The sequence below is a fragment of the Mytilus californianus genome, unplaced genomic scaffold (assembly GCF_021869535.1).
Source record: "Mytilus californianus isolate M0D057914Y unplaced genomic scaffold, xbMytCali1.0.p SCAF_2, whole genome shotgun sequence".
Taxonomy (NCBI): Eukaryota; Metazoa; Mollusca; class Bivalvia; order Mytilida; family Mytilidae; genus Mytilus; species Mytilus californianus.
The window spans coordinates 80,176,140-80,188,276 of NW_026262668.1; the positions used below are offsets into that span (position 1 = coordinate 80,176,140).

The 12,137-nt window shown below is 30.4% G+C and overlaps 2 protein-coding genes across 6 annotated transcripts in view; one reads left to right on the plus strand and one right to left on the minus strand.

Moving 5' to 3' along the window:
* Positions 1–12,137, minus strand: part of LOC127728294 (ral guanine nucleotide dissociation stimulator-like 1) — a 431,288-nt gene that overhangs the window by 130,230 nt on the left and 288,921 nt on the right. The window lies entirely within an intron of this gene.
* Positions 1–12,137, plus strand: part of LOC127728280 (uncharacterized) — a 35,575-nt gene that overhangs the window by 16,245 nt on the left and 7,193 nt on the right. For 4 of the 5 annotated variants that reach the window (XM_052235584.1, XM_052235585.1, XM_052235586.1 and 1 more), the window contains 5 exons: positions 1,064–1,407; positions 1,814–1,849; positions 4,145–4,270; positions 6,497–6,645; positions 11,259–11,502. In XM_052235584.1, the coding sequence (XP_052091544.1) occupies positions 1,064–1,407; positions 1,814–1,849; positions 4,145–4,270; positions 6,497–6,645; positions 11,259–11,502 (899 nt within the window). The remainder of the gene's footprint in view (positions 1–1,063; positions 1,408–1,813; positions 1,850–4,144; positions 4,271–6,496; positions 6,646–11,258; positions 11,503–12,137) is intronic. The other variant, XM_052235588.1, reaches the window with a different exon arrangement.

The window sequence follows — 12,137 nt, forward strand, 5'->3', positions numbered from 1 at the left end:
TGTCATAAAACCTTAAATTAATGACAAATTCCCAAAACCAAACTGCACACTCCTTATCACTCCAGATATTTTAAGGTCATCAGGTAGGTCATGTAGATTGACTTTCAATGGTAATGCAATTAGGTCAATATCCCTAATACTCTGAGCTCCTCAAATTGAAGAACTCAAAAGTAGTGTGTAAATCTCCATGCAGTGATATTGGACATGTTTGATTTTTAACAAATGACTGAGCTTAATTGTTTGTGCTGATTTGGAGTGCAGAGCACCATAGAATAAAGGTCTTAAAACTATGGAGTTATTAAATGTATGCAAAGATAAAATTTTCAAAGAACTTATTGTGTGAAAAAAAAGGGATTTTTTACCTCGAGAAGTTGCATCAGAAAAAATGTGCTAAATTATGGAAAAATGAATCTCACTTTGTACCCAGAAAACTTAACAACATTTGTGAAAATGTATCAGCTTCGAAACGAGCCATCGATATCCATATTATCATATGGGCAGAGGAATTGAGGTAAAGGCTACCATTACCACCTACCTTAAAAGAATTGCACATCTTAACCCAATTGGAGTAATTTATTTCCACTGCTGCAATTTATATTTATAAATGCACTATATACATCTTTTGCAATAAATGTAACAGCATTGCATCACAAATGTTACGCCGCCGTAAGAAAGATGAAATTGAACCAGTCTTATGTTGCATGCTTACCACAACACTAATAAAAATTCCCAGGTAGGAAAATGTGACATGTATGCACATTTTGGTGACAGAAAATGAAAAAATTTTTAAAATTTAAGTTCAAAATGACATATTGAAGGGATCAGTTTCTGAGCACTTAAATATAATAACAAGAAGTCCTTAGCAACAATTTTTCTACTCCTTCAGGCAGTTCTTTTAAAACTTTAATAGCTCCATTCCAACATCCCCAGAGAAAAGTTCAAAATTATGACAGTTATTAACTAAATAGCTGTCAGGTGGTTATCCAAAATTTTGAACTTTCCATGAAACAATGATAAAATGTCAAGCAGTATAAGTTACAAATGTTTTTTTTTTAATTTACAGTGATTTCACATCTAGGGAGGCAATGCATGAGCTGATAGAAAAGTTTTATCCAAGTTTTGATAGAGGAATTTCTAACCTAACCTCAACTAGTGTTGAACTTTTGCAACAAAAGAAGATGAATATTCATGAGGGAAAATCCAGAAATTTAAGAACTGGACATCTGATAGAAACCAAACCAGTATTTCACTTAGATGAGGATGGTGTTGAACAGCCAAAACATATTGTGGATGCAATTAGTGAGAGGAGTCATCAACCATTAGATAGTGAATATGTAGAATCAATCAGGGATTTGTATATAAACAGAAAAAGAGAATATAATCAGAAGAAACCATTACCTCCAATTGGTAAGGATATAGTTTTTTACTGTTCATTTTTTAATTGTAAGAGATATAGGTCCAGCTTTTTTTTTATTGTTACTTATACTTTAAGATAGTAATATTTATGGTGTACTGCAGCTGATACCACATATTTTTTAATCAACTGAAAAAGTGCAAACAGCAGATTACCTGAAGAATGTTTGAATAACAGCATACACATCACAGATTATTAGAATTGTGTAAAGACATACTATTGAACAAAGCAAACAAAATGTAAAAAGCAAATATTTTACTGAGTAATATTTTCAACTTATTTATTATAAGAGAAAGCTTAAAGAACATTATGTAAATCACAGTATAAAAGCAAAATAAGCTTATCTTTATAGCAAGTGTTGCTCTTTCTGAATAGCAATATTTCATAAAACATTTATAGGTCAGCAATTGGTCAAAAAGAGGAAACCTAAAAAAGGTAACAAGTGTTCAATTGGAGATGGAAAAGAGAAATTGATGTTCATTATTTGTAGGCTACAATAACTTAATTGTTTAATTTCACCTACCTGCCCATGAAAAGTTGTTACGAGCGAAATTATTTTATTTATGCTATTTAAAGATACAATTTAACTGGGAAAACATCAAAGTTGTTACTACACACGTACAGTATTCTTTATACAGATAATGACAAATATATTGCAATAAAAAATTTGATGTTAAAAACGTAGTTTTGGAAATTTATTATTTTGTTGTTCTTGTAATGTACAACAAGTTAAAACATTACCATTGTGGCTAATATATCAATCAAAAAAACGAACAGAAAATTTTACATACAAAAAATACTGAAATGAACATAACTTTTCAATTTTGCAGTAAATATTAAAAAAAGATTTGAAGGGAGATCTAGAGGTGAAGATTAAAGTATAAAACTTAAGTTGCAGTAGCCTTATGATTGTTTTATTGTGAATCATGTGTGCTTGAAATGGTTACTTCCTCTTTGTTGTATTAAATATTGAACTACAAAGAAGATTATGTATAATTACAGGTTCAATGCATTAATATTAAAGCTAATACAAAAACATATTTTTAAATATAAATGGCAAAACACTGACTGATTTTTTTTTGTGACTGTTAAAGTGCACTTATTACGTTCAAAAATTATTTGCTATATATATTTGGGAAAACGTATAAATTTGTAAATATAAATTAAAGTTTTTCCAAGGGAGGTATTTTTGAGAAAAGGAAGTAACTTATACAGTAGTCATAGAAGAAAGCCAGAATGTTTGAAACTTTATTCCAAACAATATTGTAACATGCACAGTAAAAAATACTTGTCTCTCTGTCTGATATTATGAGTAACTTTTTGTGCAGGACAGACTATATATATTTAAATTTTGAAAAAAAGAAGCTGATATAATTGTTATCAACATTAATTTTTTATGCAAATGTTGTTCTAAGAAGGTAGGTATTTTATACAGCTCAATTACATTTTTTTTGTAAATATATTTATGTAATTTCATTTTTTGTAAGTAAAATAGAAATATTTTATTTTGCCACCATTTATGTAACAATCTTAAGGTGTCATCAGTTTACTTGATATTGAGGTGAAGGTTGATGTATTGAAAAAAAAATCTCAAAAAAGTATGTTAAAAGTAAGTTTTAGTTCACAGCTGGCTAAATTTTCAATATGTTCAAATCTGTGTTATCTACTATAAGCTTGAATCCTCAATCACTAGTTCAAAATCAGTTGTACTTGAGGAAATATTTGTATGGTTCTTCTATATAGTTTTACCTAAATCTTTTTGAGTAATGTAAGAAGAACACAAATAAATTTCCAAAACATACAATTCTGTTAAAGGAATTTATATGAGTGTGTCATATACTTCATAAAGATGTGATATTGAAATAGTTAATACAGTGCACATTACTTTCATAAGAATTATTATTATCCCCCTTTATCCAGTAAAGAATTACATTTTCTAAATTATCTTTTGTTTCTCCTGATTCTATTGAGGAAATAGTATATAAATTTTCATAAGTTTTAGAATGTGATTTAAAGCTTCTCAGTAGGAGGCTTGATATTTGGTGCAAACATGAACATTTAAAAAAATTCAGTTCCACAGAAAATACTGCAGTCATATGAGTTTGTTCTAAGTTGAGTTTAAGTACATGAAGCTGCTATAACTCTTCCAGATTGAATGTTTAAATTCAAAATTTGACCACTGTGACAGAACATTTGAAACTTTTATCATTGTTCTCTCTACAAGCAGTTTTATAAATACATAAAATTATATACTGAACAATCTTTGCAAAAAGCCTTAAAAGGATAAATTACTGTTCACAATCTCTGATATTATATACATGTATCTGGTCCTCACAGTAAAATGACACAGTAAAAACTTTCTTCCATTTTCAAAACTACTTTGTAGGGAAGGATACGATCTTAGGAAATAATATTTACATATATGGTATTTTTATATGAAATGACAATTTTACAAGATTATTTATGTAATGCTTTTAGCATTAAATGAAAACATATGCTTTTTACTTGATACTTTTCTTTATGAAAGAAGTATCGTAATGCTACAATGAAGACGAAATTATGACAAGAATGAAAAAAAAAACAATAATGATTGCTGGGTTTGCTTTTTAGCTTTTTTTTCCACATTAATTTTTTGTATTTTTATCTTATAGTATTGTGTTTGACATGTTTAAATCTTCATTATCATAAATTGTTGGTAGATACTCACAAAGATTTCTATATTATTTACAGTTAAAAACCAGAAAACTAAGTTAGCATCAATATCACTTGGATTACCAGAGTTACCAACTGGTGTCAAACATACAAGATCATTTACATATAACAAGAAAAATTACCAACATGTAGATCTTACTATTGGTAGGTATTGCTGTATATAAAGGTATTGCTGTGAATATTTTTTATTTAACGACTGTTGAAGACAGGACGTATTATGGTAGATCAATGTATGTCTGTCCAGCAACTCGTGTATGATAACTAAAATTTGCTTTGACCAATTCTCACTACATATTGATTTACTGAAAAATTTCCCAATTGTTGGAAACATAAACAGTGAGATTTCAAAACAGTTTGGATATGTCATTCCAGAGTTATGGGACTTTGAACATCAGATAAAGAAAAGGCATTTTTTTAGAATATCATGCATTAGCTCTAGTATGCTTGGGTCAAATTACTACAAACTTAAAACTGTTGTTAGTATTGGTGACCGTGAATGTAGATTTGCTTTTGATTTTGGAAATTTTCTGGTATGCCATTCCAGAGTCATGGGACTTTTAATTGCCATATTTGAAGCAATATTTATAGGGCTAAGGCCTTATGATATCCTCAAGCATGATATTCTACAGAGCCATTTTATTTGCTTCTGAGTAAATGCCTTCTAAACATCCCATTTTATTCTTGCAACAATTTCAATATGCACAATAAGGGCATATCATACTCTCTTTTTGCAGCTGTTATTAACATCTGTTATTCATTCAATTTAATTAAGTTTTACTGCAATCAATATTAATTTTCAGTTTTTTGATGAATAGCAGCAGTTAATTTTACCCAATAAAACATTGTTGCTGTAATAGTCGAAACAACGAAACATTAAATTCATAGTGCTTAGAAACAACAACTTTTATTTAATTTCTAAAATAGGTAAACATGCAATTAAATCAACAGTCATAGGAATATTAAAGAGGGTGGTTAATAGTTATTTTCATTCAAAGATTTATCTTTTTTTATTGAACATGCTTCAATTCTATACACTCCTTGGTCAATGCAATTGGTGCAAAGTATTCATTAAACTACAGACAAGAAATAATGTGCTAGTCATGTACAATTTAAAGAAAATTTTATTTATTTGTTCCTGTGCATTTATTAAGATTTGAGTTAATGTTCCTCAAAGAGTTATTAAAAGGATTCATTATCATGCAGAGAGCATGGCTGTCTACTACCTACAGGTGTAATACCACTAAATCATAGTACGTCACATCCAGTTGCATACGAAAAAGGGTCGAAAAAAAATATTCCCTCGAATTTGACAGTTGTAGGAAATTAATTCTACATTTCATTGCAGTAAAAAATTTCTGAGTCATAAACATATATCTTGGGTGTTTCAAAGCACCATTATTTTTTTATTTGGTGTTTCTATAGAATATTTTGGAAACTTGAGGTTACATGGTTACTAAAGCTTGTACACAGGAAAAAAAGGAGTGAAAATTTGATTGGTTAACTTACAGTGATGGTTATTTTCTTATATGCAATGAAATGTTATGTGAAATTTTGTCTATAGTACTGGACAGGATAAAACTTTACTCATGCCAAGTATTTCTTTATTTGAAACAAAGATAAATTCTGCACAATTTTTTTAAAAGTGCAAATTTAACAAAGACTAATAGGGAAAAATTAATGGTGGTATTACACCTACACAAGAAGTGTTATATGAATTGAAGGAGATGTGTAGTATATACATCGGACTTGGACTTCTTTTAAACTGAGTTTAACTGTGCGTATCGCTGTATGTTTTTTTATTCCACATTGGCTAGAGGTATAGGGTTAGGGTTGTGGTCTGACAAAACATGTGCAACCTCGCCACATGTTTTCGCCTGTCCCAAGTCAGGAACCTCTGGCCTTTGTTAGTCTTTTATGTTTTTCAATTTTGGTTCATTTATATGTTTAGTTTAGTGTGACGTCCAATTTCGCTGAACTAGTATACATTATTGTTTAGGGGCCAGCTGAAGCCCGCCTCCGTGTGTGGGATTGATTTGCTGTGTTGAAGATCCATTGGTGGCCTTGGGCTGTTTTCTGCTCTTTGGTCAGGTTTTTGTCTCTGACACATTTCCCATTTCCATTCTCAATTTTACTTTAATGAGACAACAACCCAAAAACTGAAAAGTTATTTTGTTCTAAATTATCATTTTATACTGTTACATCTGAAAGTAGATTGCAAATGTTGTCCCTTTTACATCCATCCCACACCCCTTTTCCCAATAATTATATTGTAAAAACGGCTGCTGATTATGAGTTTCCTTCTTTTATTATCTTTGAATATAAAAACATTTATAAAAAAGAGGATAAACATATTGATTTTTTTTGCTTTAGCTCCTGTACCAACTCCTCCATTGAGTGTTAGGGAGACTGAAAGTCAGGCATCAGAACATGGTACAACTGTACGAGTTAATATTCCCTCTGTGGAGTCTGTAAGAAAGGAAGCATTGATTGAGGATACAGGTTCTACTGATACACCACATGTAAGTTTACATCTGCAACTTGTTCAGATCATCAGGATTATGAATTTCATGATTCACAATTTGATTGTGAAACCTTTCAAACATAAGGTATAAGGAACTTAGAGACAGTAATCTTTAAATAGTAGTATGCCAAAAATGGAATACACATCTATTTTTTATTTTCAGTGTTTTACATAAACTATTGATTTTATAAAAAAATGTTAATTTTTATTGGTTTAAAAATGAGAACGATCCAATGTTCATGGAGAAATGTCCAAGTTAATGTTTTATCTACAAGTACAAAGAAGACTTTTTTAACCTATTTTTTTACACTCCATGGACATTGCTCCTAGTTTCTATTGACAATTTTTCAACTGTTTTCATTTAGAAAGCATAATTTAGTATGGAGACCCTTTGGAGTCTACATGTCTATAATTTTTCTTTATTGAATTAAAGATATTTTAAACAAACTTTAATTTTAAAAGACTAGTTAGTGAATTATATTGCTCTATTTTAGAGAAAAAATCCTTTAAGAAAGGTAGATAATGATTCAAAAGCATGTTAAATTTGACAGTTTAAGTATAACAGCATGAAAAGTGGTAATAAAACACAAACGTCTGGTTTCCGTTCTCTAACTTTAGTTTGCCTTGACCAAATTTTATGAAACTTATACACAATGCTTATTACCACAAAACACAGATCAAGTTTGAATTTTGGTGGCACCACTTTATCCGTTCTAGAGTTATGCCCCTTTATAAATGGAAAAATTGCTAAATTTGTTGTTTCCGTTCTCTAACTTCAGTTTGTCTCAACCAAATGTTATGAAACTTATACACAATGCTTATTACCACAAAACACAGATCAAGTTCGAATTTTGGTGTCGTCACTTTTGTTGTTCTAGAGTTATGCCCCTCTACAAATGGAAAAATTGCTGAATTTTTCGTTTCCGTTCTCTTACTTTAGTTTGCCTCAACCAAATGTTATGAAACTTTTACACTATGCTTATTACTACAAAACTCAGATCAAGTACAAATTTGGGTAGCATCACTTTTACAGTTCTTGAGTTATATCCCTTTATAACATTATATGCAAGCGGGGGCATCATCTGTGTCCCATGGACACATTCCCCATTTATTTTATTTTCAATTTATTTGATTTTACTTTATTATTTGATTTTATTCTTGCACGATATTCTCATGTTACATTTTTAACAGTTTCATGAAATTAAAAAAAAAAAAATCATCAGCAAATTTTCAATTGACCAACTATTCATTTTTATCATACTTCCCTGTGCCCTTATCACCCTGCTCAGTGCCTTTGTAATTCTGGTATCATGGCTTTGTGATGTTTAAGCAGAAGTTATAGAGGAGAAAAACCAAGCGATAATAATGCCTGATTTTTGTTTACCTGAAACATTGTAAAATTTTCTGTGAAAATCCAATAACCTTTACTAATATGGAAACACACCTAATACACTGAAACTATTAGTCATAAATACATATTTTCTTTGTTTGTAACTTTAACTAATTGAAATAATGTCTAAGTAAACTTGCATGTTTGGACAGTGAAAAACTAAAAAATGCTACTGTGCGAGCTTCAATTTTTAATATTTTGGCCATACTAATGTATTGCAATTTAGAAGTGTTTATAAGAAAAATGCATGCTGAAGATGACAAAAACTTGACAACTGCAAAACAATGATCTTGGTTCTGATACGACATTACAAAAATTTTGTTGCAACATTTTATACTAATTAAATGTAGACAGTGATATGTCAGCTAAATGGTGCCCATTATATTTTATGTACTTAGCAAGTCAAGAAGACTTATCTTATGTACTCTGTTTTTACAGTCACTACCAAAGAAGTATATCTTTCTTGATTTATTCAATTATATTGTAAGTTGAAGTGGATTGGTCAGATTTCAAATGAAAATTCCAAAACAAAGCATTCATTAACCAATAGTTATAAGAGGTAAAACTTTCATAGCATGTCATATTGAATCAGATATAAAAATAATGAGTATCTAATCTTTTTTGTCGACCTTTGTGAATGGTGTTTTCTGTCAAATTTGATGTAAAGACAGTTGAAATACAGAATGCAAAGACACATTAAGTTTCATTGTCCTTTGTATTTGTATGGATAAATCACACCATAGGCATAACAACTTGATATTGATAAATGGTGACATATAGAAAATGTGAAGACAATTCATAGTTCATTCTACTTATATACAAGTCACCCTAAAAAGATTGTGACAACATTTATACCAAAGGCTACCATTCACGCACATTTGTTTCTAGTATGTTTAAAATAGAAACTGAGAAATCTTCATTATTTGAATAATTTATATTTATTTTATTGTAAATAAGGTCTTTGAAATCTGACTATGATGCTTTTATTTATTATTTTCTTACATTATGGCTTGGTACAGGGATTAAGGTTTTAGGCTAAGAAATTATTCTTATGACCTTTAGAAATTATAGAATTTTGTTGGTTTATTGTTTATATAATAAATGAAAATAGATATATAGTATTGTAGACTGTAGTTTGACCCAATATATTTTTCTGTGTTAAAGGCAGTTTGTATTTAAAATGTCATTAATACATAGATCTATGCACAATTTATTTTCATATGACAGCAACTTACAGTTTTTACTAATTACTGTGTAAATACTTATTCACAATCCTAGCTCAAAACAGCTTTTCAATATTTGTCAAATAGAAAATGTGCATAGTTAAATATTATGCCAATACAATAGGCAAAGAAAGGTTACGTTATATGAGATAAAAACATGAAGCAATATGTTAAAAACATGAAGAGTTATATGACACCATTATGTGTACACCAGACTAAGTAAAAGTGTCCCTCGAGATTGTTACTGTCAGTGACAAGATTTCCCCATTAGGAATTATATACAACGTAGAGCTAATTTAAAGGATTACAAACAGTATATAGAGGAAATAATAGCTTATATTGGAGCATCCAGATGTTTTGTCTATGAAAGAAAATGCAAGCAAAGGAATGCTAATCCAGCAGCAACTTGTAAATTATTTGTGTAAAGCTTAATATTTTAGGATTCAGTAGACCTGGATACTTTATATCTTGTATACAGATGTCTTATGTTCTGAAGTTAACATTTGGCATATGTTTGTTCAACTTTGTTGTCATTGAAGCAATTTTCATGGTTCAGCAACTAAATTATCACATGATTTTCTCACTCATTTTGAGTAATAGGATAACTATGTTTGGTAAATAGAATAATATAAAGGTCTACAATTCCATCAAACAGGGTTCATCTAACATTGATCTCATTTCATAGATCAGCAATCAACATTAAAGTGTTCCTGGTTAGTTCCTTTTCTCAGATACTATTTATGCAATAGGTCTACTATATGTAGTGTATGGAATGATTTTATTGTGAACATGTCTGTCTGACAGGGTTCATCTGACCGTGACCTCATTTTCATGGTTCATTGGTTAATGTTATGTTCTTTTGTGTTTATGTCTGTTTCTCAGATGCTATAAAGCCTATATGCAATAGGTTATCTTTAATTGGTGTTTGGAATGATTGTAAGGTTGCCATGTACATGTCCATCTTGCAGGGTTTATCTGATCTTGAACTTATTTTCAATAATTGTTGAAAATGTTAAGTTTTTGTGGTACTTGTAGTACATTTTGTATATGAAAGACTTTTAACATAAATTTCATCATGATCAGTATAGCAGGGAGACATTTCATTGTGCAGAAGTGTGTCCTTTCTATTGTGTTCCATCTGCGTGGTCATTTAGGCTTAAATACCTTTAGGGCAGGGAGAAATGAAAACAATTAATGTTGAAAATTCAAGTTGTTTGTTGATAGTAAAATATATTAAAGGCTACTTATGACAGTCTTTATGATTAATTACAAGCACAGCAGCTGAGGTTTGTAAAAACACCACCTGAATTTTGCATTTACAGACAAGCATGCACTTTGGTCTATTGGAAAAATCTTTAAAGAATTGGTTTCACCCCATTGGTTAAAAAAAAAAAAAAATTGTGAAGACTCATTACTTGTTAGAATTAGCTAGTGTTGATTAGGTCTAGATTTGAAACTTTTCAGTCACACATAATTAATTATTTTACTCTTGTTTATACTTTATTTTAATTATTATATAAAGAAATTCAATTGTGTTTATAAGTTTAAAGAATGTTTCTTGGCATAAAAATAAACAAAGACAAGAAGAAAAAAAATCAACATAACAATTGTAAAAGCCAATGAAATGCTCAAAAATATTTTTTTTTTACAAATAAACAGGCAATGTGTTTAAATATATTTGAAAGGGATGAACATTTTACTTTTAAGAATTGATTCTACGGTGTGTTGATGTCACTAGATATAAAAGTGATATGGGCACAGTAATAAATAGAAGAACTGCCTGATATTTTCAAAAATGTAAACATGTATATAGTATCCAGAAAGCTTCCTTGTCTATTATATACTAGTTAGGTTTGTACCGTATTACTAGTAAATATTTTCATTATTGAAAGTGACTGAAGGAAAATAAATTCATTATGATGCTTGACGTTTCTATATATCTTCAGTAGTTTGACAAGTCTTGAATGATTGTCATTAATTAACAAAATGTTATTGCAGTCTTCCAGATCTGGACGTGAAGCAGCTCCCATGCATACTGTATCCCCTGCCTTGTCTACTAAAGTACCACATGCTCCTGCTACAACTCCAGCGACACACCAGACACCTACTGGTACCTTTAGCAGAGATACTACAATGAGATCACAGGTTCAAACCAGAGGAGATACAAGAGAAGGTGTATCATCACCAACACAAAATATAAGAGCTCCTACAAACTCACCAAGGCTGTCTCCAGAACCAACAGGTAAAACCAAAGTTCCTAAAACTAATCAGGGCTTTTTTTAACCAACAGGTAAAATCCTAGTTCCTTAAAATATATCAAGGTTTTTTTTAAATCAAGATGTAAAATTGGAATTCTGCAAACTTTTTAACCACTAGTCTATGATCAATTTCTGAAACTTCATGTAAATATAGAACTCCAGCAATACAACAATGTAATGCTATCACTAAGTATTTCTATTAATTAAATAAATGCACATGTAAGAGGGTAGATCCTACTAAACCTTTTCTCAAAACTAGTAAGGAAGATCAAGATTTATGCAAAAATGTACCAAAACAATTAACAAAACAAACATATGGCTTCTACATAATTCATTAATAGATTCACACATTTTAATTTGAACTGCAACAGACTGATAAGCTTTTTAATGAATATTTAGTTCAGATCTTCAATACACAATGGGGGGCCTCGGTGGCCGAGTGGTCTAAGTAGTTACTGCTGTAATCACTACCCAGTCAACACTGAGGTTGTGAGTTAGAACCCCGCTCGTGCGGGTGCACTTGACTCCAATCTTAATTGACTAGGATTGTCAGTTTTCCTATCGAAGGTCGGTGGTTTTCTCCGGGCACTTCAGCTTCCTCCGCCAATAAAAACTGGCC